This window comes from Pelecanus crispus, chromosome 7 (genome assembly GCF_030463565.1).
Source record: "Pelecanus crispus isolate bPelCri1 chromosome 7, bPelCri1.pri, whole genome shotgun sequence".
In the NCBI taxonomy this organism is placed as follows: Eukaryota; Metazoa; Chordata; class Aves; order Pelecaniformes; family Pelecanidae; genus Pelecanus; species Pelecanus crispus.
Window position 1 is genome coordinate 1,152,621 of NC_134649.1, and position 25,903 is coordinate 1,178,523.

Below are 25,903 nucleotides of genomic sequence, written 5' to 3' on the forward strand. Positions count from 1 at the left end.
AGCTGCCCCAAAAGCTGCCCCGGGGACCCTGGGACCCCCGGCCGGTGGTGCAGTAGGGCGGGAGGGGGGAACACAAGTGTCTGACGCCGCGGGGCAGCACAGACCCCCGGTGCTCTGCCCGCGCCAGGCACCCTCCCATGTGCTCTCCATAAAACCCTGGAAACACTCCCCCCCGGAGAGGCCCAGCCAGGCGGGAGACCGGCCCTTCAACGCTCCCTGGATTTCTCTAAAGCTCTTTTGTCTCCATCGCCCAGACGCCAAGGAACACCCGGTGCGGTAACAGGACACCGAGCAAGGAGCAAAGCGCTGATAAAGCAGAGGGTCCGGCAGGCGAGCGCGGCGGGGGCACTGGAGAGCGGTGACCGCAGCAGATGTGGCTTTTCCCCCCTCCCGAGACCTCCTGAAACCAAAGACCCAGGAATTTCTAAGACATCCGCGTGGTAGGGGGATGCTCTGCCTGCTCCGCTCCTCCGCCGCGGGCGGCCGAGCCCTGGGGTCCCGCGGGAGCTGGACTCACCGGTCCCGCACGTGGCGGTGCAGGTGGTCCAGGAGCCAAAGCGCCAGAAGAACTCCGCCTGCTCGATTTCGTTCTCGCTGTCCGCCGGGCGCTGGATGGTGTACTGGTACCGCACGCCGGGGTTGGTCTCCTGAAACAGCAGCTGCGGGGAGACGAGGGGCGGTCAGGGAGGTGGCTAGTGCAGAGCAGTCCGGGCTGGCCATTGCACCCCACGGGCTTTTCAGGAGATAACAACCTGCCCACCACGGCCATAAAGACGTCATTCTCCGACCGGCTCCGTACCAGGGCTGCATTACCTGCACCCCAGCACACAACCATTTCGGAAACAGCGTTAGCAAATGGCTGAAGCAGCGTAGGAGCAGCGGAGCCGCCCCAGCTCAGAGCGTTGGGCTTGTGGAAATGGCAGGTAACAATAAAAAATAACAGCGAGAGCAGCGAGAACCACAAGGACTTTCGTTTTATGCCTCCCGCTGATGAAGAGCCTGGAAGGATTCCCCTGCTAATCCCATCCAGTCCCACCGCCAAATGCTGCCTCATCCAAGGACCTTCTCGAGGTTCAGCATGGTGAAGGGCCCAGGATGGCCAGACGTCCCCTTCCCCGTCCCCTTCCCCGCATTCGGGGCTGGGGAGGAGGTTTTGCATGTGCCACCAGCGGGGTCTGCAGCACGCGGGGCAGGAACGATGCTCCCCGCAAGGACAGGCCCACGCTCGCTCCCACCGCTCGGGAGCATGCCGAGCCACGTCTGCCTCCCTCCATCGCTCTTCCCGAACTCTCAGCCGGGGATGTTACGGCTGGAGGGAGCTCTGCCCGCTCCCAGCCCCGTGCGCTGGACACCCGATGCGCTCCCCACCCGTGGGACGGACACTCGGCTGCCCATCAGTCACAGGAACCTCCCGTCCTTTGGGACGGCGGCAGAAGGAACGGAAGGTGACAGCAGCAAGAGCCCAGCCCCACAAAGGAGGAATCAAATCTCGCCTCCACGTGTCCCAGACAGCTGCGACTGCTCCAGCAACCGCCTTGGGGAAGCACTGCAGCACACCTCAGCTGCGTGTTGAGATGCGCGACGCGCGCCCGAAGGAATTTCCTTAATTGCTCCCCACTTGAAACGGGTTCCCGCCGCCCTCAGCACGCACGAAGCGGCTCCTGCGGTTGACACAAATCCTGCCCAAAGCACCGCCTGCACCAGCGCTCGGCAAAGGCTGGGAGTTTAACCTTGTTTTTCTTAGCCTAAGCGCTCCCATTATTGCCAAAGCTTTGTTGTTCTTGGAGCTTTGGCGGGAGCCAGGGCGTCTTTCCAAAACCTCTTCATGAATATTGAAACATTTTTGTCCAACGGTTTTAATTAGGTTACGAATCCCAGAAAGCGATTTGTTGGTGCCGAGCACCCCAGCGTTGCCATTAACAGCAGCACTTGGCAGCAGACGAGCCCAGGATCCCGCTCACATTTCTTCCTGAGCCTCTGCTGAAGGAAACACAAAAGGCGAAGAATTTGGCTGCTCGGCGGGGCTGGGCTCCACGGCGAGCCTCTGCAAAGGGGCTGATGCTCGGGAAGAGTGCATCGGGCTGAGCCGCGATTGCTGGGGCCAGGGGGCTCCTGGGGGTCCGTGGCACGTGCCTCCGTGGCACGCGCCTCCGTGGCGGTCACTGCCTCTGCGCCACGCTTTGCACCACGAGGAATTTGAGCCTGGTGCCGGCTGTGCCATCGCCCGCGGCATGATTCCCACCAGCTTCTCTGGGGGAAAGCTTGGCCTCGTGGGCACGACATGTTGGCTCCCGACAGCTGTGCGTTAACCAGCAGATCGCCGGCTCCTGACCGTCCTGGTGGCCATTCCCGGGGGAAGGAATTGCAGAGCCAGGCACGGGCAGCAGCAGCAGGCAGCTCCCGAGGGACCTGCCCGGCAGGGACGGCCCCGAGCCCCCCGCACCGCGCTGCCTTCCCACCGCCCTCCCCACCAACAGCTATAACCCCTGCAAAGCCGTGCAAAGCTCGTTAAAATATAAAGCCACGCAGAAAAGCAATTCCCCAGGCAGCTCTTTTCCATGGAAACAAGGTGAAAATTAATAGAGTGGGATCGGTCCGCAAAATAAGGCAATAATATCCAGATAAGTGCTAGAACTGCCGCTGCTGTAGCAGAGGAGGGGATCAGCGACGGTCGAGCTGGGCTCATATTAAAGGTGTTTGCAGGATGCGTGAACTCGAGAAGGGGCTTCCCGGGGAGCAGGGACAGCGGCCGGGGGCTTGGACCACCTGCGCCAGCCGAGGGGCAGCCGCACGAGCCTGGGGACGCAACTGCGCGCTCCCATCGCTGGGGCAAAGACTGAGACTCTCCTGCCGACCCGGAGGCAGAAGGACCCTTGGGGTGAGCAGGTCACGTAGAAATAACTAACCCCTGCAGTTCATTAGCTGCCGAGTCTGCTGCCCCGCCGTCCGCTCTGCACAAAGGCTGTCTGCCGGAGGCAATGCCTGACAGGAGCAGGAGACGGGCACGTGCCCTCCTCCTGCCCCCAACTCTGCCATCCTGGACACACGCTGCTGCAATGCAATTTTTTAAAAAATTTTTTTTTTTTTTGGGTGGGACTATGTGGTTAATTGTAACCTCTTCTGCCCAGATGCAGACAGGCAGAGCAGTAGGTCCCGGGTGCCCTCCCCTGCCCTGGGAGCCACGGGTGATGCCAGGCAGCATCGCTCTGCGATGGGGCTTCCCTCCTCAAAGCCTCGGGGGGATGATGGGAAAAAAAAAAAAAAAGGCTTATTCTGGGGAGGGGAGTAGCTTTCCAGCAATTCCCACATGCAAAAAGAGTAAAATTTGAAATTTCTAGTTGTTTCAGAGGATTTCAAATGATCCTTTTGGATTTTTACCTTCTGCCTCAAGGGCTTTTGCAAGGAAGCAGAGCCCGAGCTGGAGCGCCCTGGGCAGCATCGCCCAAGTTTGGACCACGGAGCAGGACCCCAGGGACCGAGCTCCTCACCGGGGCGCCAGGCCATGCAAAGGGGGGGATGGCGCCGGCGGGAGCACGGTGCTGCCGAGGGGTGCCGGCGGGCCACCCTCTGCCACCGCACACGGCACCGCGACAGCTCCCACCGCCTCCGCCGGCTGCCCCAGCCCTGCCAGAAGCACCGCGGGCTCTTCCCCTGCTCTTGGTAAGTGTCCTGCTTTCAGCTGGGATAGAGTTAATTTTCTTCCTAGCAGCAGGCACAGTGCTGTGTTTGGGATTTAGGATGAGAATAATGCTGATCACACACCGATGGTGTAGTTGTTGCTGAGCAGTGCTTACACTAAGTCAAGGACTTTTCAGCTTCCCCTGCTCTGCCAGGGGCACAAGAAGCTGGGAGGGGGCACAGCCAGGACACTGACCCCAACTGCCCCAAGGGCCATTCCATCCCGTACGGCGTCATGGGCAGTATGGAAACTGGGGGGGTTGGCCGGGGAGCAGCGATCGCTGCTGGGAACTGGCTGGGCATCGGTTGGCGGGTGGGGAGCAATTGCATTGGGCATCACTTGCTCTATATATTATTATTATTATTATCATTATTGTTACTATTATCATTACTATTTTACTTTATTTCAATTATTAAACTGTTCTTATCTCAGCCCAGGAGTGTTTCTCACTCTCACTCCTCCGATTCTCTCCCCCATCCCTCGGGGCAGGGGCAGTGAGCGATGGCTGCGTGGTGCTGAGCTGCTGCCTGGGGCTGAACCAGGACAACGAGATACGGGAAAGGCCTCAGGAAAGGGGCTCTTTCTCCTCACGCTCTCTCTCTGCTGTGTAAATATTTTGAGGAACACTGCAAAGGGGACGAGGCTCAACTGGAAGAGGTGTGGGCTGGAAACGCTCCCCAGTGTTCGGCTGTTCCCGACATTGGCTCCCGGAGAAACGCGGCCCCATCCCTCGGACAGCAGGGAAGCGCCAGGACAGCCCGCGGCAGCTCAGCCCCGCACGGGAAGGCAGCAGAGCCGGCGGCTCCGTCCCCACCATCCTCCCCGCCGCACGCCCCGAGCACCAGCAGCGCCCGGGCCGTACCTGGATCCACACGGGCTCCACGGTGGGCCCCGGCGAGGTGAGGTTCTCCCAGTTCCCCGTCCTCTTGTAGGTGAAGGTGGTCCCCGCCACCCTGTAGTCCCCGTTCCACTGGATGGTCCAGCCGCCGTTCAGGAAATACTTCTCCGGGTCCTCGCTCCGCAGCGCCAGGAAATTCCCGGCTTCTGCGACTTCTTCAATCCGGATCTCCCGGGCTCCCACGGGGATAATCCCAATATCGACATAGCCTGGGAAGGGAACCGATCATCACTCTCAGGGAGTCGAAGGCGCGGCAGAGACGATGCGCGCGCTCAGGTGGGTGCCGGCGTCCCTCGGGCGCCAGCATCGTGCCATCCGTGCGCCTCGGTAAGGCACCACCAAACCCCACCTTGCGCTGAGCCCAGCCGCGTTCCCTGCTGGGAGAGCCCATGGCACAGCAAGACGTTTTCCATACGGGCGCTGGCAAGGCATTACCACGCTTTCAGCGTGTCCTTGTCAACCCACAAAATCCCCTCAAACCTCTGCAAACCGGCTCCAGCGTGCACAGATTTGTTTTCAGGCCTTTAGACACAAAAAGCAGTAAGGGGATTTTTTTATTCTGAGGAGCAAGAAGTGGAATGGCAACGCCAGGTCTCCCCATGCTGCCGCTTGGGTCTTATCCCATCCAAATCGACAAGTTTTACTTCCGTTAAAAAATTAATCCAGCCACCAAGCCAAGAAACATGGAATTAATTATTACTCTCCCCTTAACTGGTTTAGTGGTGGACTTGGTAATGTTAGGTTAATGGTTGGACTGGATGATCTTAAAGGTCTTTTCCAACCTCAACGATTCCATGATTTTAAGTCGTGATTAAAAACCACAGCGCAAACGAGCAGCGGCAGCGAGCCCGGCTCCGAGTGGAACAGGCAGGTGGTGTTTTGGGGACGGAGCACGGCGCCCTTACCCAGCCCCTCGCTGTCCTCGAAGGTCTTCTGGATGGTGTGGCAGGTGGAGCCGTCCCCGCGGCAGACGCCGCACCGGTCCTCCACTGCGTTGGAGTCGATCTCGTAGTCGCAGCCCACGTTCTGCAAGGCAGCCCCGTCAGTCGCCCGCACCCCTGCACGCCCCCAGCCTCGCACCGCGCCGGCACCTGCCGACGCGGGAGGACCGGGGGAGAGACGCAATGGTCCTAAACAGTGGGAAATAAGGAACGTGGATGGGAGAGCGGGGGGAGCTGGAGCCTTTTTGCAGGCTGGGCGGCGATACGGACACCGCGGCTGCGATATGGGTTTCTCTAACATATCCTTGTGGTCCTGCTGTCCTGTTCATACACGGCGAGGAGCACGACCCACATCTCATTTTTACCTTTTCCTACCCCCGTCCCCGCGCAGCAGAGCCTGTCGGCACACGTTACACACCGAGCCGAGCTGGGAAAGCCCCTTGCTCCTTGGCCCTGCTAGTCCCATTTTAAAGCACTTCCTGAAAACTTTTTTTATGTTCTGCTGATGCTCTCCACACCTCATGCCAAATCGCTCGACCTGCGCAGAGCAAGAGCCTCCCTGTGATTTTGCACCGTAAAAGCCGCAGCCAAGACCCCGAAGGGACCGGCTGGGTCAGCGAGGAGCCTTCAGCCTCCGCTGCCCGAGGAGGTGCCCAGGCACCGCTGGCACGCACCTCCAGCAGCAGCAGCACTGCTTCAGCTACTGCCGTAGTCTGCAGTGAGCCAGGCTTAACCCTGGTGTGGCAGCCGGCAGCAGGCTCGGCGGCGACGAGGATTTTGTGCGTGAGCGAGCTCTGGCTAAGCGTGCTGTCACCTGCAGCGAGCTGCTGGATCGCACCCTGTCGTACGCGCCAAGTGAAAAATCACGACCCCTGCGCTCTCCCTCCAGCCCGCGCATCGGCGTGCCGCAGCCTTTGAAGTAATTACAGTAATTACAGGAGGAAACGGGACCTTCCCAAAGCCTCCAATTGCCGTCGGGCCCCTGCCCGCTGCTGGCAGCAGCATGGCCAGCGAGAGGGAAGTTTCTGCGAATGGTTTTTATACAAGAGGCTGCAAGGAAACTTAAGCTGGGGCAGGGTCTGGAGCACAGGGCTGGTGGGGAGCGGCTGAGGGAGCTGGGGGTGTTCAGCCTGGAGAAGAGGAGGCTGAGGGGAGACCTGATCGCTCTGCAGCTCCTGGCAGGAGGGGGCAGGGAGGGGGGTCGGGCTCTTCTCCCAAGGAACAGCGATGGGACGAGAGGAAATGGGCTCAAGCTGCGCCAGGGGAGGTTTAGGTTGGATATTGGGAAAAATTTCTCCATGGAAAGAGTGGTCAAGCATTGGAACAGGCTGCCCAGAGAGGTGGGGGAGTCCCCATCCCTGGAGGGGTTCAAAAAACGGGCAGAGGTGGCACTTGGGGACATGGTTCAGTCTGGTCTACCCTTGATTGGCTTAGAGTAGACTTGGCAGTGTAGGTTAATGGTTGGACTGGGTGATCTTAAAGGGCTTTTCCAACCTAAATGATTCGATGATTCTATGATTGTTGACTGATTATTTTCCCTCTTTCCCGCTGCTTTTTTTGCCATCCAAAGAGCCTATTTTTCCAAAAAGCCTTTCAGAGAGCGTCTTTACCTAACGCTACGGCAGACCCGACAGTGTCCTGCCTGCTTGTGCCTGTCCCCGGTGACACACGGCCATCAGCTTTGCAGCAGCGCAGCTCTGGCACATCCCGTGGCTGGAATCCGCCCCACAGACCATGGTACCACGGCACCTCAGATCGCCACCCATCCCCTAATTGAACAGAAATCCAATGTCCTGCACGCGTGCTTATTCTATCCTAAACCTCGGGACCGCTTCCCTAGGGAAAGGGAAGGTGTGAACGAAGGGAACGTCCCGCTGCTACTGAACGCAGCTGGAGGACCCAGGCACAGCTCGGCAAAGCCTCCCCAGCCACGCCGGCATCTCCCCGGTGATTCCCAGCGCCGACCGCGCCATCTCTGCCGGATTCCTGTGCCTCCCGCGCTGGGAGATGCCCTCCCCGGCCAGCAGCCAGAGCAACGCTGCCGCACATCACAGCTCATTTGTAGGGAGCTTCCAAGAGATTAAAACAGCAGCCCAAAAGGAAGAACAAATCCCAGGGTTGGGACAGGCTGCCAAGCCGGGGGAGGCATCTCCACCGCTGCAGGTCAGAGCTGCGGCAGCTGCCAGCACTGAGTTCTGGGCTGGGCTGGGTGTCCTCTCTACGCACCCCTTCATATCCCCAGCCTTATTTTCAAGCGAAACTGTTCTTCCTTTACTTCCCTGTTTTTGTGCTCTCCTTCCTTGCAGCCAGCACAGAAGCTGGAACGCGGCCATACCGCGTACCTCGTGGAAATAAGGAAGGCTTTCTGAGCGGTGAATCACAAACCAAGCAAGCTCAGCCCGCTGGCGCGTGCCGGATGGGGACAGGGCTCACCGAAGGGATGGGTCACGGCACCCGCCCGCATCTCCCCGAGCATGGGGGGTCCTTGGGCTCCCTCCCCGCCCGGCCCCAGCGCAGGACCCACCTTGCAGATGCCGTTGATGCACATGTCGCGGCTGGTGTTCATCTCGTAGCAGGGCGTCCCGTCGATGACGGCGTCCCGCAGCTTTTCCGCAAAGTATTCATCCTCCGGCCGGCAGTGCAGCTCACAGGGGTTAACTGGGGAGCCCAACAGGCAGAAACTAAACCCGAGCAGCTGGGGGCCACGTAACCATCTCCGAAAACATAAATTAACCCTGCAAGCCCAGCCATAATTTAAAATATGGCATAAACATGCTGCAAGGCAAATCTTACAGACACGAACAGCAAAATCAGGCCGTTAGCAAGACTGTGTTTCAGGGTTTTCATTGGGGCTGCGGGCAGAAACCCGGCAGCGGGCTTTGCCCTTGACTCACTGTTGTTGGGCACCGGCGTCCACCTGTAGAGCTTCCCTTTGTAGGGCATGGGGTTGAACTGGCTGCACTGGACCTGGCGGAAGGAGGGCTTGTCGGGGGGACACGGCCTGACGTTGCAAATCCGGAACCGCTTCCGCTCCCCCAGGCAGTACCTGCCCCCGTACTTTGGCCTGTGCGTTGGAGAGAAAAGGGAAAAATCACAGAAGGGTTTGGGTTGGAAGGGACCTTAAAGATCACCTAGTCCAACCCCCCTGCCAGGGACATCTTCCCCTAGATGAGGTTGCTCAGAGCCCTGTCCAACCTGACCTTGAACACTTCCAGGGATGGGGCATCCACAGCTTCTGTGGGCGACCTCTTCCCGTGTCTCACCACCCTCGCTGTAAAAAAATTCTTCCTTATGTCCAAGTCTCCCCTCTTTCAGTTTAAACCTGTTATCCTCTCTCCCATCAAACAAAGTTAGTTAGCTATAGGACGAGAGGAAATGGGCTCAAGCTGCGCCAGGGGAGGTTTAGGTTGGAAATTAGGAAAAATTTCTTCACGGAAAGGGTGGTCAAGCATTGGAACAGGCTGCCCAGAGAGGTGGGGGAGTCCCCATCCCTGGAGGGGTTCAAAAAACGGGCAGAGGTGGCACTTGGGGACATGGTTCAGTCTGGTCTACCCTTGATTGGCTTAGAGTTGACTTGGTAGTGTAGGTTACTGGTTGGACTGGATGATCTTAAAGGGCTTTTCCAACCTAAACGATTCTATGATTCTATGAAAGCCCTACCACACATGAGGGGAAACTCCCTTTTTATTCACAGCTAAGGGAGGGCGGCTGTGTACCTGCTGCTAAGGTTTGAGCTCACCAGGCTGGGTCAAGCCTGAGTCCCGCTGGAGTCAGCGGGGAACTCCCCCAGTTATAACCCACACCCATGGCTCTGCTGCAATGTTCGGGTCAGAAAGCCGGCTACGAACCCAACAGCTGCTCCAGAAGGATCCCCGCTCCACAGAGCAAGCTTTTGAAACGCGGGGAAACCATGGCCCACGTCCTTCTTCTCCAAGTCCCTCCCGCACCAGCTCCCCGCTGCCGCTGCCGGGCCACCCTACGGGACCACGCAGGGTGAGACCGCGGACCAGAGGCAGCTTTTGCTGAGTGACGGCTCTCAAGCCGGACGGGCTACGTCTTGGGGCTTGTCCCTCTTGCCAGTCTCTCCTTGATGTTGCCAGGATGGCCAGTTTTACAGGCCTAGTGCATGCTGTTATAAAAACAGTTATTCAAGTCAGGTGTCACTGGCAGCGTTCACGTCTGAAGCCTCTCCACCTTCTGCAGCTGCAGCCAGGCACCCGTCCCCGGGGGTAAAACATCTTCGTCATCCCGGCTGCCACGGCTGATGAGATGCCAGTGCTCCCATGAGCCGGGTCAGCCAGGCGCCTGTTCCGCGGCTGCTCCGGAGGAGCTGCTCTCCATCCCGCTTGGGACGCGCTTCCGACTCTGCTCCTCTACTGCCCAAGGGAATGGCAAAGCTGCCGTTGGACTTTTTAAAGTACAAGGGACTTTAAAAACAACACTAGTTTTTTCTCAGATGCCAACAGACTCTCAAAATACTGCCAGTGTCTCCTGACGCGTGCCTTTTCCTTTGGTCACGGCATTCTCCATGGCCCACGTCCCTGCAACCTCATGAAAATTACCTTTTCCCGATCAGTTAAGTCTGGGCACACTTCGCTGAAGAGAATCAAGTTAATTATTATTTTAGGCTTGTGTTTACACACCCTGCCCTGAGGAAATGCCTGCGGGAGGAGGACTGCCCAGCACTCACATTTGTTCACTCCATCCAAAAGGCAAAGCTGAAGATTTACCTACGGTGGCCAAAGCAAACAACTGCCCGGGGAAATTCTCCTGCAATTCAGTGCTTGCTCTCCTGCCCATCCGCAGCTGTGTTTAAAACACTCCATAAACTACAATTGCACTTCTGCCACAAAACTCATGTCAAACACAAACCCGGCTCTTGACCCGGGACCGAGATTACACAGCGCTGCTTTAAACAGCTCGATAGCATGTGCTAAAAACAACGTGCCCAAGGAAGAAGCTGGGCAGAAAGCACATCTGGGCTCATTAGAGAGCCTGCTCCCGCAGCTTTCAGATCTCCTCAAGCCATTGAAAAGCGGCTGCCCCTGGAACACGGCTCACAAAGCCCTTTTCTCTCCCCATCCCAGGGCACTCTGACACCTGAGCAAGCCGGAGGCTCTGGCTGCATCCAGTACAACAGCGATTTGGCGACCAAGGGGACATCTGGGGAGCAGATGGGTCAGCCCAGGAATCAGGGGATGGACAAGGCTGCTCCTCCGTCAGTGCCTGGGTGCTTCCAGGCGAGAGCCAGCACCGGCAGGCTGGGGGAGGCAGGCTCCGACTGGGCACAGATCAAAAATGGCTCATGGAACGCAATGGGGTGATAAACAGCAGCAGGATTTTTCGAAACGACTCTGAATCAGGCTCAAAGAATGCCTGTTTTTCTTTTCTGTCATTAAAGGACACTGGGTGTGTTTTACATCTACAAGCGTGGAGCCTTTGCTCTTCGAGTCACATTGCAACCGCTCTCTGCCTGCACGGAGCAGGAGCGACTTACACGTGGAGGGAGAGAGAGCAAACTCTGCCCCTCCAGAGGCGTTTGCTGCCCAGCCGGCTGCATAACCCCGTGAAATGAATCCCCGGAGTGTTTCAAAAGCACATTGCTCAGACCGATAACCGCATAACGGCACGGTTTTGCCGTGCCATGCAGACAGGGGTAGCACCGCAGCATCCAGATGATGGGCCCCGGCTTTACGGGGCGAAAAGGAAGCGTTGGGTTCCTCTCCTAAACGGGGTCTGGGGGAGCTCCGGGGGAGCAAGCGCTCGCTTACGTGGGGTTGCTGCACTGCCTCTCCGCGCTCTGCACGCCCGCGCCGCAGCTGCGTGAGCAGGCAGCCCACGAGCTCCAGGAGCCCCAGCCACCGTCGATGGCGTCGGGACGGTAACCCACGGGCACGCACTCGCCGTTGAAGCACCACTGCAAAGGGACAAGCCAGAAGAACGCAAGGTTTAAGGACGCAGTAATTGATGTTGAGTCAGAGAGCCCGGCCATGGAGAGCACTGAAGCCCAGCACCCGTATTGCCCCGTGAAAATCCACGCTTTGCTCGCACGGAGGTGCCTGGGGGTCAGCTGAGCTCTGCCAGAGGCCGGCGCACCTCTAAGCGATGGGAAACTCAGAGATGTTGGGCTGTCTGAGGGTTTGTCCGAGGCAGCGTACCCAAACCTCCACCGAGACCCCTCAGCGAGGGGATTCGTAGCCCGATCTCAGCCCAGAGGGAAGAGTCAGCGAGGCATAGCCACGGACAAAGGCACGGCGGGAGGTTTCGCAGGGAGCGGCGGCTAAGCCTGGGGTCAGCCCCAGTGCTCTGGGGCCAGGGTTTTGGGAGGTGGCACTAAACCTCGCGAGGAGAGATGTCTACAGATATTTTTATAGTTTTATGCTACCTTGAGCAGGAAAACCCTGTTCTGGTGTGTCACCCACGCAAGGGTGACCGGAGCTGGCTGCAGACAGCTGGTTCCCTCCGCACCCTGTGCAGCACCCGCCGAGCTGCTGCGGGTGCTGCCGGACCCCCGTGCAGCAGAGCGGGGAGAGGTGCGTCCCGTGCCGGGGGGCAGGACCCGGAGGCGAGCACCCACCACCGCAGCAGACAGAGAGCAGAACAAGCCTTGTGCTCTCCTGCCATGGTATTTAACTGCGGGTTTCTCTTCTCAAGGCATTTTCAGCTTCACTGCAGGCAGTGCCTCCCCGGCAGCGGTGGGTGCTTGGCCAGAGCCAGGGCAGCGAGCCGAGCCCGTCCCCGTGTGCCGGAGTCTGTGAAACTCCCACGTGTGCGGGACAAGGAGCTGCGGAGGGGACGGTTCCCCATTACCTTGTTCTCCCCGCACGCCGTGCCGTCGACGGCAGCGTCCAGCTTGGAGTGGCACGTGTTCCCCACCGTGCACCACAGCGTGTTGCAGACGCTCTGCAGAAAACACAGTTGCACGGGACACGCTTACCACACCGGCCAACCCATCGGCACAAATCTAACTCGGAGGGAGAGGATCGCCCCGTGCAATGCCCCCCGCCCCCAGAGAGCCCCTCGGAGCCATGCGAGCCCGTGTTACGTCGAGGGGGACCCTGGCTTACGTCCATGTTGTCGCAGAAGGTGGAGTAGGTGCCGTACTGCAGCCGGCACTGGTGTCCCACATCGTAGAGGACTCCTGGGGGCACCAAGGGGTAGTCCAGCACCTCCCGGGCAGGGGGGTCATCCAGGCACAGCCCCCAGCCCCGGCTGAAAGAGAGAGGTCAGAGCAGCATCACCACCAGCCCGGCACAGCCCAACAGCGCTCCAGCAGCTGCTAACGGAGGAACCGAACAGCTCATTAATGTCCCACCACAATGAGAAGCAATTAGGATTTCCAGCCGGTATGATCCTGGCTCTCAAATCAATGCTGGAGCCGCTCCAATGCGCCGACAGGCACGTGCGGGTACCTGCTTTTTGGGGTGGGTGCCCGCTCCCAGAGCAATCGCCCCGCGGCCCCCAGGCACGGCGGGTTATGGGGAAGGCAAAGGGGCAAAGGCGGCAGCGGCTTCTCCACGCAGCTGCTGGGCCGGTGCCTTGCACGCTCCCCCTTTTCCCCCGTGACGCCCCTGTCCCTCTGACGGAAAGCCAGAAACATCATTTTCCCTGGGAATAATCTGCTGGATTTTTGCTTTGTGAACAGGTCATCAGCTCAGTCCTCAGTCGGGACCCTGCTTTTGCCATTCAAGGTGAAGGGTTTCGCTGAACAAACATTTCATTGCTGAGAAACACATGCTGTCCCCGCGTCCGTACATCACGCCGACCCCAGAAACGTCCCCGCGGACCCCGCAACCCGTGTGTCAATGCCCTGCTAATAAAGTAGATTGTCAGCAGCAAGACGCGCTCGCCCTCGTATTTGCCGCTACAAACAGTGCTCAAACTGCTGGACAGGACGTCTTTAGAAAAGAGAGATTAAAACCAAGGCATCAAGGCGGCCGGTGGCAGGCAGCCAGGCTGCGGGAGCCACGAGGGACGTCCCTGGCCGCCTCTCTCTGCTTTTTGCTACGATACTTCACAAACACACAAAAAATTGTCACTAGTTTAGCTTTCGGTGTTGATTTAAACAAACTTGTTTCCAGCAAGGCAAAGCCTCCGGCGAGGGTTTCTCAGCAGATTAGATTACTTGGGCTTGTTGTGATTGGGAACAGGTCTAAATTAACTCGAAACAAGATTCCTTTTTAGCCCAAACCAGCCACACAGAAACAAGGGCCAGCAGCACGGGAGTACTCCTGCTTTGGGCCGCCGGCAGTGCCACGGGGCGATGCCCGGCAGAACCGGCACCCGTCCTCCCTTCCCAGCCCGCCCCAGTGAGGTCCACGCTGGACACCCGCAACGAGTCGCTCGGCTGAGACAGCCCCTGAAAATACCACCTATATATATTTTTATAACAGCTTCCCTATTGGAAAAAAAAATGTAAACAGGTTGCTTTCAGCAGCCCAGGGGCTCGAAAGTCCCTGTTTTTCTTTAAAAATGTATTTTCTTTAAAAATGGAAAGAATGCTATCTTTACTGGGGAAAGCCCAGGCTTAAGCACTGTGCTCCTGCGTGGGCTACACGCGCGATACTGGTGCTCTGGACTAGTTCACCGATGGTCTACTCAGGTACCAGCACACGGGGCCCCGCACGTCACCCCAAAACCGCCCCCTGCCCCTCCTCACCCTCTGGTCTGCTCGAGGCACCTTCTGTCTTGCCCCAGCTTACGGGAGAGGTCTCTGTCCCAGTATGGGGAGTGATTTAGATTTGCTATCAGCTTTCCAGCGCTGTGCTCAAAATCTATTTCTTCATTAGATATTTTACAATCGTCCTACTGGTCTCGCCAACTGGCCAAAACGCACTACCAAGCCAGCAAAAATTGGCACGAGTTTCCCTCTGGCTTTGCAGGGATACGCAATAAACCACACCGCAGTAAAAACGCAGGGGGGTCTGCGCTGCGTCTGCCTGTTTCAGCCCGTGCGTTAATGAGCTGGATGACGGAGTGGATGGTATGGTGATTAAATCCCCATATGCGAACAGGCTGGGAGGATCTGCGGATACATTTGAGAGCAGGATTAAAATTCCAAAAGCTCTCGGAGAACTGGAGGAAGGGTCCAAAAAGCCAGGATGGAATTCAATAAAAAGAGAGGCAAGGGTTGGAGCTCGGGAAGCATCAGCTGCACGAACAGGGGAGCTGGCAGGGCCGGCAGAGGAGCGATGCAGCAGGCAGGGCTGCAAAGCAGGGGAAGAGCAGCCGTCCCCAGGCTGCGGGAAGCGGGGCATCGGCTGGAAGGAGCCCATGGGAGGAGGATGGCAGATGACCTCCAGCACCGTGCAAAGAGGCTGACAAACTGGTTGTCTGATCTAGAGAAAAGAGTGAAGGGAGACGAGACAGCCTGCAGCTGTGCCGAGGCTGCTGCTGGGATGGAGGGAGGCTGCTCCACGCCATCGTGTGCAGGCAGGGCACCCACGAGATACCGGAGCCTCTTCTACAAGGGTATTCCACCAGCCGGGCTGGGAAAGAGCTCACGGCACGGTGAGGGGCGGAGAGCAAAGAGCCTCGCAGCACCTTCTGACTCCTCTGAGGGTTAGAGAGGAAAATCACAGAACGCCAAAAAGGCTTCATCCGGGTCCGGAGCAGGGAGCGGCAGAGCGGTGCCTCCGCCGCAGGAGCATCACCGCCCGCCCTGCACCGGCCTCCTCGTTAGCCCGACCAAGGGATGCGCGTTCCCCTGGGGGACACCACCACCACAGCAGGGAGGGGACCTCTGCCATCGCCCCGGGTGTCCGGGCGGACCAAGACCCGCAGCCTCGCCCGGGGGGTCGCCCAGCCCCAGCTGCACCCGGGGCCTGACCCGCAGCACCGGGGCCGTGCCGCTGTCGGCGATGGGAATCATTTTCAGACGCTTAATCGTTCAGCAGCACTTGTAAATTAATATTCTTTTGTAAAATAATAATATTTTGTAAAATAATAATCATCACCTGAGAGTGCTTTTTTTTTTTTTTTAAACCACGAGAGCTGTTCCAAGCGCATCCAGCAACCCCAGGTCAGCAGGGTCTCATTTTCTGGCTCACGTCTTCCCCTTCTCCTGCCAACATCGTGTTATAATGCACTCACGTCTGCGCTGGCAACCGGCCTCTCCCTCGCCTGGGGGATGTCGTCGCCGGTGGAAGACGCCTGCCAGGCTCTGCTCCGCTCTTAAGGAAGAGCTGCCCCTTCTGGGGGGAGCACAGAGACCAAAACCCAGTTGGAGAAGCATCCAGCTCCTTTGTTTCTTCCCCATCGCAGCTCGTAGCAGCCCAAGGTCATTGCAAGCAGGAAATTCTTAATCCAAAAGTGAAGGTTAAAAGCAGAGGGCCAAGAAAGCTGCGGATACGAGAAAGCTCCATTCCACTGAAAGCCATAAATCAACAACAATCCACCCTGCGCGGGGGCCAAGCCCACGTGTTCCAGGCTGGGATTGAGAAATGGGAGCTCAGCCCCAGGCAGCCTCCCCGCCGTGGAACTGCCGGCCCCTCGCCCGGCTCTCCCCGTCGCCGTTTCTTGCCCATGCTCTCACTGTTTTCTAACCTTCCCGTAGCAAGGAAAGAGAATGTTTCTCCAGTGCAAGCCACTGGCTGACAAACGCAAATCTCTGGGCCACGTTCCTAGGAACTTAGTAACAACAGGCTGAAGAATCAGCCATGGGGTGCTAAAAATAAACAGATGCACGGAAGAATTTGGCTCGGCCTCGTTTCCTCACGTGATGCCCTCTGCCTACAGGCAAACATCATCTGCCCCTTGCAGAGCGCCGAAGAAAACTGCACGGAGCCTCGAAGAGAACCACTCCGGCTTTATTTGTCCAAGCCACAACCCCTGGGCCACCGCCCAACGCTCGTGGCTGCTTTTGTGTTCAAACCCCCCTCCTTCACGGCAAGGAGCGAGGCCACCGAGCGCGATAAAAGCATCCCCGCGCGCCCTGGGGCTGACTTGTGAGCGCCGTCGCTGGGTCAGCCCCCGGCTGCAGACCCAAGCCCCGAGCCACCCCCTGCACCCCGCGAGCGAGGGAGAAGAGGAAGGGAGGACTTACTCGAGGAATCGTGTGATGTACTCCCGGCTGCAGCGGGACCAGGTGAGTGGGGACGTGTCATACAGGAGCTGTGGAGACATGATGAAAGGTCTTTTCCCAACTGGCTCACAGTCATTGCTGCTTCCATCATGCTGAATCCCAAAACTGTGTAAGAGCACAGCCCCACAAAGGAGAGGTGAGCCGCACGCCGCTACAACCGCGCAGCCTCTCTGCTTTCCAGCACAACGACGCGCGACGCCGGACATCGCAAAACCGTCCCAGCTCCGCGGGGACCCGGTCATTGATGGGCACCAGGGGATCTGGCCATGTGGGACATTTTAGTGATGCCAGGGACGCTGCCCCGAGCTTTGTCCCATGCTTTTATTTCAGCTTTCTTACTGAAAACTCAGCCGAGAAAAAGGTAGTGAGAATGTCGAACAAGATCAAGTTAATTAAACTTATTGGGTACGTGTTTTGACCGTACGAAGGTATCTATTATGAACTATAACGTTCAATTGATCTTGTCAACGTTTAATTGAAATCAGGGCAAGCCAAATTGTGTCGCTGATTCTATATGCGGACCCTATTTTAAAACTTCTTAACGGGCAACCCTCTTCTCCAAAACCTTCAGCATCAGCAACACAGGATAATACAGAAATGCAATTTGTCCAGGTTGCCTTGGATTATGTGATTTTCACTGAACCTGGGGCAACCAAAAACGTAACAGGGTAAATCCCCCCGGAAGCAGAGGAAGGTTTGCGCCAGTGAGGAACCGCTCAGCAATCTTCTCCCAACTTCCACCCGTGCCTTCTCGAGCCCTGACTGAGCAGCGCAGAGCAGAGGTCAGAGGAGAGAGGAGGAAGCCGGTGGTACCTGTGTCCGAGCTCATGGGCCACGGTGAAGGCCAGGGGCAGCCCCGTGTCCTCGTTGATGTTGCAGCTCCGGTGGGGCTGGCACATCCCCGCCACGTGGGACAGCCCCAGGGTCTCGCAGGGTCTGTTCATCGCCGCGCAGATGTCCTTCCTTGGGCGACGGAGACAACGAACACACAGACAGAGCAAAGAGGGGGTGTGAAAGCGGCACGACCCAACGCGAGGCGCGGGAAGGAGCAGGGGACGCGTCCCAGCCCACGGAGGAAGACACGCGGACGCCAGCCAAACAGAAGCGAGAATGGAGACATCCAACGTCTTTCCGCAACGGAAAGATTTACGACGTTTCCCTTCCCCTTTACTCTCCCGGTATCCCCGGCTTATTATTACGCTTGATAAATGGGAACTGCTAGCCAACCTGGCTACGTTTATTCCATTGTACAAATAAAGCTGATGCTGGGAATAATTAAGCAATTACTACATTGCTTGGGGAAGCACATCCCAGGGGTGCTGTGGTCCAGGGCAGAGGAGCTCCGGCCACCCAGGACAAACAACTCCACTGAAGTACACGGCCTTAAGTGCCTTATTCCTGCTACAAAGCAAACTTCCTGAAGAAGATAAAACTGTTGCTGCTTGTGAATCATCACGCAAACCACCACAATACTGCCAACAGCCAAGCTGCTGCAGCCTGAAACCATTAAACTACGTTTTGACTGCAAGGTATATAAACTTGGCCAGAGGCATGAATTCCTGCGAGCTTCATGGGAGGCCAGGGGCCTTCTCAGAGGCTCCTCTGCCAATCCCAGCATCCGCCTCCAAGGAAAAAAGGGGAATTAATCCCTGTCTACATCTCCTGGGAGGATCCAGCCACGCTGGGGCTTGGCAATAGGGCCACGGTGAAAACCTGGTTCGGAAACTTCAACTGCTAGTCAACTGGGAGCTGTCTCCAGGTTTAAACCCAAGATCCGAGACCAGTTCCAGCCATTAGGACCAGGTTAGCCTCAGATTTCATGTTACATGTCTTACGTGCAGGTGTCCAGGCAGGGCTCGGGCATGGAGAGCGAGATTTCAGCAGCTCCCGCTGAGATTTCCTCTGGCCGCCCATCCGCCCCGCTGCCTGCGGCCGGCAGACGCATTTCCAGCTGCCAGCGCAGCACCTACAGCGTAAGGTTAGCACATGGGCACGATACCTTGTGAGCAGGACCGCCACGTCGTGATGCAGGGGATGGGAATCTCCTTTAACGTTGATGCTCTTCTGCCATTTGCAAAAGCTTTTCAAGGTGTTGTCTGCGTGGTGGGAGATTTTCAGATCCTCCTGCCAACGTAATGAAAAGGCTGCTGTCATATCGGTGCCGCATCTGTTTGGGTTTTAGTGGGGAGGGGCTGTCTGGGTTTTAGGGTGCAGTGGGGAGGGGGTCTGATCTCAGACACATCAGAGCGAAATCGGGAGTAACTGCCGTCCAGATGGAATCGCTCCGTATTTATAGGCTGTAGGCTGGGCGGGAATACAGCCCTTTTCTGCTTGCTTTTCATCTGTGATTCAATCGAAACATTAAAATCCTCCGATACCGGGGGTTAAAATATCCGGGGAAAATATCCCGCCCTGGCTGACGGGGAAGGACGCAGCTGGGGAGCCCGTCTGAGCGGCGTCAGGCTCCCTGAGCCACCGCTGCAGCTGGGAGCACAACCAAGCAGCGAGTCACAGCCCCCCGCTACCGGCGGCGATGCCGAGGTATCATAAATTATTCTAAGGATCAGACTCCACAGCTCCTCCGACCGTGCCGCCCTCCCGACTGTACCAGGGCTGCAGCCCGCACTGAAGACATGGAAGCAAGGCACGGGCGCCTGCATTTATCTTACGCGAATGCATCCAGGCCATAAAAACAGCGCAAGAGAGAGCTTACGGGCTTTCGAGGGCAGCTCCCCGTGTATCCCAGCCCGGCTGCCAGGAGGGGAGCGGGAGTCACCGTGTTTTCTTTTTACCTCTTCGTCCTCCAGCAGAATGAGTCGCACTATGGCAATGTTGATGGGGTTCCCGATGCTGGCGTGGTGGAACAGACCCGCCACCTGCGACACGCAAAAGCCGGAGAAATAAAGCCCAAAAAAGATCCCGCCCGGTGCCGCTGCTCCTGGTAAGTACATCTGCAGGGGAACGTGGGCTCGAGGGGAAGCTGCTGAAGGATGTTGACAACATCTCGGGGAATTCCCCAAAATGAAAGACAAGACCAGCTGCAGACCTGGACTAAAGCATTTGGAGTGCGACGATACCCATTTAAAATTGATATAATCTGTGTAGCACATTGAAACTCAACCAGGAATGCCAAGGGCGACACCTCTGCTTTCACTCCTAATGGAAGTGTTTAACGTCTCAAAGGAAGCCTGTGCTCTCTGGGCGCCTTCACCGACCCCCAGAAAGCCAGGGATGTTACTGTGAGGTCCTCTGCCCACTCCCACCCTCTTTTCTGGCCACCGACCAGAGCCCTGCTCTGGAATGCGGACCCCACAGCAGCAGCAAAGTGAACAGACTAAACCAACTCCTGCCGACGCCTCCGCTTGTCTCACGGCGCTAGCAACCTCCCCCGGATTCCCAGTGGAGACCACCACAACCTGGTGCTCCTTCCCTTCACTGTCCCCAGCAGCACCTTCCCGGGAAAGCCGTTCGCGTCTCTCCTGCTAACCGGGCTAGTGCCGGCACCGGCTCCGACGGCAGCTGCCCCGGAGCGCTGCCTCCGCGGGCACGGCCAGCCCCAAGCCCCAGGGAGCCTGAGCCGAAGCTCGCAGCTCCCCGCGGGTCTCTCCTCCCGCGGGAGGGTTTCCTCGTCACGCAGAGGGCGGTGGGTGGCCCTCGTGCAGGCTTCGGGGTGGTTGCAGCTTCAGCTGCGTCCCCGCGCCCAAGCTGCCTGCACGCCTGCCCGGGGAGAGGCACGGAGGCGGTGCCGTGACCGCCACCTCCCCACCACCCACCGCCCCCGGTCCCTGGCGCAGGGGTGCAGGAGGAGCAGCCCTGCCCTTGGGGCATCTCCGCGGGAGGCCACGTGGGAGGCCACGTTATCCATCCCCACGGTGGGAAGGAGAAGGGAACAGCCCTTGAGCCCGTGGGAAGGGGAAACCGCCGGCTGAGCTGCTCCCACCCGCACGGGCATTGCTCGTGCTTGCCTCGGGCTTGCTCACACCGACCCGTCCTCCAGCGGCGGATGGAGCGCCGAGCAACGCAGAAAAGCCGACGTGCGGGTGGGAAGAGCCTGTCTGGTGAGAGGTTTGCTCAGGTCCCACCGGGGATGAGTCCTGGCAAGCCCGCTGGGCTTTATGTCTCACAGCCGCGTCCCCAGGGACCTGGCGGCTCTGCCGCCGAGAGGACCAGGACTCACCATGTTCATCACGGTCAGCACGTACTTCTCTATGTTCTCACTCCTGTGGTATTCTATCATCTTGGTGTCTGCCACCACCAGTGTTTCCACCCACTTCTCCTTGCTGATGGAGCGCTGCTTTATTCTTCTCTTCCTGTGCTGCTTCTGTTCCCATCTTTCCCTCCGCTTCTCAGACCTCTCCAGGCTTTCCTGAGATTCTGAGGGATTAAAGGGGGAAAAAGGACTTGGGGTTTTTTTTTTCCCCCCAAAAATGTCTGCAACTTTGGTAAAATATCATCAAGGCCTTTTTTCTTTTTAAATTCAAAGAAATAAACTTTTGGTGTCGAGAAGGAGGCTCCACATAGACCCATAACCTACGTGTATTTTGCTGTGCTGTATGTTCCAAAAAAATCACTGGGGGCTGAAGACTCTGACCTCAGTCTGTTGCACAGCAGCGTTAGCGTGATAGAAAATAAATAAATAAATAAAGCATTTGAAGTGATGTCTCTGACTGGAACAGGGTTTGCAATATTCCACGAGGAACACGGAGCCTCCCAGAGCGGAGCGCTTAGGGTTTGTATTGACATATGAATTTATAGGCAACCCTGCAGAGACGCTTGAGCATGTACCACTGAGAACCAACCCCGGTGGCTCGAGGTTTCTGATTATCATCACAAATCTGCATTTTGCAGGGAGAGACAGTTCCCCAACACGAGAAACTCTGCACCCCTAAAGCTGGACTGATGTCTTGAGCCAAATCCCGACGATCACCAGCGTCCTGGGCAAGACCGAGATATTGCAGGACCGCGCAGAGATTTCCTCGGCCACATGGAGACTGAACTCTGCTCCTTCCCGGGGAGAAACAACGGGAACATTTACTGGGCTGAAAAGAGACAGGAGGCGGAGGAGAGCTCGGATGCTCCTCACGCACACCAGCAACTGGGAATTCTCATGTGGAGACTTTTCCTGTGACGCTGCTCCAAGATCAAGGTCAGGGTCAGCCCCAAGCTGGGTAAAGGCTTTACAAACCACATCCCACACAGTGGGAATTGCTTTTATGACCAGTTTCTAAGGGCTCAGCCTTACTTTGTTAACAATGGACTTTTACATTTTATGGACTATACTGTACTTTAGCTGTGAAAGAGCGTTTTATCCCCCAGCCTGAAAAAATCCCAAGTATCTGGATAATTTGACGAACTGCCAATACCACTGCGACGGCTTAATCGCAACAGCTTCCTTGGAGCTCGTTTCCATTGTGTCCTGGCTGCAAAGCTTCCAGGTGGGACGTGAAGGTACCGCAGAGAGGATGGGTGCAGAGGGCTCCCAGGATCCCAGCGGCATTTTCCCTTGGAGACCCCTCTTAACCACTCGCCCAGCGGTACACACAGCCTGCGCTGCCTATTGACAGAAGCCAAAGAACACCTCGCAGCCTAACACCATCTGGCCGTGTGGTGTTTTGGAAGGAAAACCAGCAATACACCAGTACAAAACGAAAGGCGTGCAGTAATTAAAATCCTACTGACTTTTGGTTTCCTTTCCAGGGCATACACATCGCATCCGCTTTGCTCGCTCAGCCTGCAGTAGAGATCCACGTGCATTACACCCGGGCCAGATTACACCCGGTGAAATTCATTTACAATTGTCCTGGTTTCGGCTAAACCGCGACAACAATGAATAGACTTCAAAGTCTAGAAGGAGCCATTATGATTATTACCATAGATTAAATAATTAATTTAGATTAGTGGAAGAATGCCTAAAGATAACCATATTATAGGGGAAAAAAAAAAGTTTCCAAAAGCAGAGAGCTCTAGGAAATGTGCAAAACAAGATGCACCGCCTGGAAGATGCAGCCTCACTGATGCGGACGAGGAGTAAAGCGCCTGGGAGCTGCTGGGGATGCGCTGAATTCCTCATCACTTGAAATCTTGGGTTTGGAAGTTTTTCCAACCCATCTGCTCTAGGCAGAGGAGGAGGAACCGGCACGCACTCTCTGCCCCGCGGCAGAAAGACTCCCGGGGCAGCGACCGGGTTTCACTGCAAAAGTCCAATGCCCCGGCAGGTCAGAAACCGATGTTTGCAAGGAAATGAAAACAAATACTCAGCCTCCACGCCACAAGACGTTTGCAGCAGGGCCGGGAGGAAACGATGAGAGCGAGAGGCCTGCGGTTCGGCACAGCGCTGCGTCGCGCACGTGAGGAACATAAGCAAATACGGAAAAATTGGCAGGAGGGAAAAAAAAAAAACCAAACCACCCCAATCCTGCGCTCTGCAGCGATTCCCGTGACTTGCGGGCTCCGGTCGTTAATGGCACAAACCCACCGCCTGGCGCTCAGCCAGCGAGCTCTCCCGACGGAAAACACGAACGAGCCCTCCCGCAATAAAAGCGCCGGTGGGAACGGTTGCGTGGGCACCCCCGGGGCCACGGGGCTGTCCCCCCACCAGCAGCTCCAGGCCATCGGACGCCCACCCACCGGCGGCATCGCGGCACCGCCGACCGCGCGCCTCCCACGCCAAATGCCGCCCCGCAGCAGGACGCCGCACGGTCCGTCCCCTCCCCGCTGCTGGCTCAGCTTTTAGGGTCCGAGGGTTTTCTTTCTTGCCAGCCTACACGGCGAGAGGGACCTCCAGCCCAATTGGCAAAACTCAGAGCAATCGGTGTCACTGATGGATGCTGGGAGCTTAAGGCGGGAGACAAATACCAGGTTTAAGACTAATGAGTCAACCTTAGTGATTCCTAGTTTTTACTTTCATTAAAAAACAATCCAGCCACCAAGCCAGGAAACATGAAATTATTCCTCTCCCTTTTATTGGTTTAGTGGTGGACTTGGTAGCGTAGGTTAATGGTTGGACTGGGTGATCTTAAAGGGCTTTTCCAACCTCAACGATTCGATGATTCTGTGAGTCTGCAGAGGCGACGCAGGGGGCTAAGGAATGGCACCGCTCCCTTTATCTTTCTACCACGTGCTTCAAACTTCCAGAACTCAAGATACCAATCCCGGGATGAGCTACTGGCTCCTCACAAAATGCAAGAGAAAGGGGACCATACCTCGCACGCCACAGGTTTCCCGTGGAGCTGGTGGCCTCCTGCCTTGCTCTGCCCCGTGCTCGGGCGCCTGGCGCTTGTATATTCTGTGGGGCTGCGCCGCTCCATCCTCCTGAAAGCCGCTGGACACTGGTTCGATGAAATAGTCCTCGTTCATGAGCCGAAACACGCCTTTCTGGCAGGGAAAGACAAAGTTGTCACCGTGAAGCCATCTGCATCTAGCACAGACTCACACCGAAGCACCTGGGAATGGGAGAGGGTTTGCCAGATTCTCCAGGAAGGAAGAGGTCTTCTCTAAAGAAACTGTTTTTACGGATATTTTGAGCTCTAAACTCCCCGACAAAAGAAAACAAGCCAGCCTGGAGTGATCACTAGGAAAGCAAAAAGCTCAAGGGCCGCCATCGCAAAGCGCAGATGGGTGGTGAACCCAGCGGGTGCCTGACAGTGACGTGCTCCGGGACGGCAGGGACGCCGACACGCAGAAATGCCTTCTCCAGAGAAGCAGGGCACAGCGGCGCGCAGGGTCTGGGGCTGTGCCCCCCCCCGTGCTCAGCCACCTCTCTCCGTCCTTCCTGGAGACGCCCTGGGGAGCGCGGGCAGACAGCCCAGAGGTCGGCTCTGACCACAGTGCAGCAGCGCTGCTGTGAGCGTTGCACAGACGTGTTTTCCCAAGGATATCCTCGCCACACGCAGCCAGTTGCTTCTGGCCTTTCGCACAGCCTAAGCACCACTGTTGTGAACCATCGGGTTACGGACTTCAAAGAACCATTGAATCGTTGAGGTTGGAAAAGCCCTTTAAGATCACCCAGTCCAACCAGTAACCTACACTGCCAAGTCTACTCTAAGCCAATCAAGGGTAGACCAGACTGAACCATGTCCCCAAGTGCCACCTCTGCCCGTTTTTTGAACCCCTCCAGGGATGGGGACTCCCCCACCTCTCTGGGCAGCCTGTTCCAATGCTTGACCACCCTTTCCGTAAAGAAATTTTTCCTAATTTCCAACCTAAACCTCCCCTGGCGCAGCTTGAGCCCATTTCCTCTCGTCCTATTGCTGTTCCTTGGGAGAAGAGCCCGACCCCCCTCCCTGCCCCCTCCTGCCAGGAGCTGCAGAGCGATGAGGGCTCCCCTCAGCCTCCTCTTCTCCAGGCTGAACACCCCCAGCTCCCTCAGCCGCTCCCCACCAGCCCTGTGCTCCAGACCCTGCCCCAGCTCCGCTGCCCTTCTCTGGACACGCTCCAGCACCCCAATGTCCTCCTTGTGCTGCGGGGCCCACAACTGGACACAGCATTCCAGGTGCGGCCTCCCCAGCGCCGAGCACAGGGGGACGATCCCTGCCCTGCTCCTGCTGGCCACACTGTTCCTGACACAAGCCAGGATGCTGTTGGCCTTCTTGGCCACCTGGGCACACTGCTGGCTCATGTTCAGCCGCTGCCGACCAACACCCCCAGGTCCTTTCCGGCCAGGCAGCTTTCCAGCCACTCTTCCCCCAGCCTGCAGCGCTGCATGGGGTTGTTGTGACCCAAGGGCAGGACCCGGCACTTGCCCTTGTTGAACCTCACCCAGTTGGCCTCGGCCCATGGGTCCAGCCTGGCCAGGGCCATCCCACCCTCCAGCCTACCATCCTACCTTTCATCTTCTCCAAGGCTGTTTGTCACTCTTGTTGCAGACTGTTGGGAGGGAGCAGGGGATGCTGGCACAGCTTACTGGGGTGAACTGGGACGCGCAAGGTGCAGAAAGGTTAACCAGGTGTGTTTTAAACAGAGAGAATGGGCCCTTCCCACGGGCAGCGAATGCCGCTCAGTGCTACGGCAGAACCAGCCGGGGACGAAACGCGGCCCCTGTGCAGGGCACTCTGGGCGGATTTCAGCCGGGGCAGCGAACTCTGTTCCCTTCCCGGCTCGGAATAACCTGCACCAGGAAAGAGCGAAGGGATCATGTCTGTGGCCTCCTTCCCTTCCTTCCCCATCCCCATGGTGCTTCCTCCTTGTTATTTTACATTTGCAAGGAGTTAATTAGGAAGGAAGCCATTTTCACTTCCCCGGCACCGCATGAGCGGTGAGAAGACATCACTTGTAGGCTCAGTCCTGTTGTATCTTGGAAATGT

General features: G+C 57.4%; 1 protein-coding gene across 1 annotated transcript in view; it reads right to left on the reverse strand.

The window, feature by feature from the left end:
- The window catches only part of ADAMTS7 (ADAM metallopeptidase with thrombospondin type 1 motif 7), a 57,276-nt gene that overhangs the window by 26,018 nt on the left and 5,355 nt on the right, over window positions 1-25,903 (reverse strand). The window contains exons 3-16 of the mRNA XM_075714675.1: window positions 23,804-23,975; window positions 20,779-20,975; window positions 19,394-19,477; window positions 18,601-18,725; window positions 17,415-17,564; window positions 16,563-16,706; window positions 12,586-12,730; window positions 12,329-12,421; window positions 11,290-11,435; window positions 8,413-8,582; window positions 8,043-8,176; window positions 5,483-5,603; window positions 4,542-4,786; window positions 518-659 (exon numbers count right to left, since the gene is read on the reverse strand). Coding sequence (XP_075570790.1) covers window positions 518-659; window positions 4,542-4,786; window positions 5,483-5,603; window positions 8,043-8,176; window positions 8,413-8,582; window positions 11,290-11,435; window positions 12,329-12,421; window positions 12,586-12,730; window positions 16,563-16,706; window positions 17,415-17,564; window positions 18,601-18,725; window positions 19,394-19,477; window positions 20,779-20,975; window positions 23,804-23,975 — 2,068 coding nt within the window. The remainder of the gene's footprint in view (window positions 1-517; window positions 660-4,541; window positions 4,787-5,482; window positions 5,604-8,042; window positions 8,177-8,412; window positions 8,583-11,289; window positions 11,436-12,328; window positions 12,422-12,585; window positions 12,731-16,562; window positions 16,707-17,414; window positions 17,565-18,600; window positions 18,726-19,393; window positions 19,478-20,778; window positions 20,976-23,803; window positions 23,976-25,903) is intronic.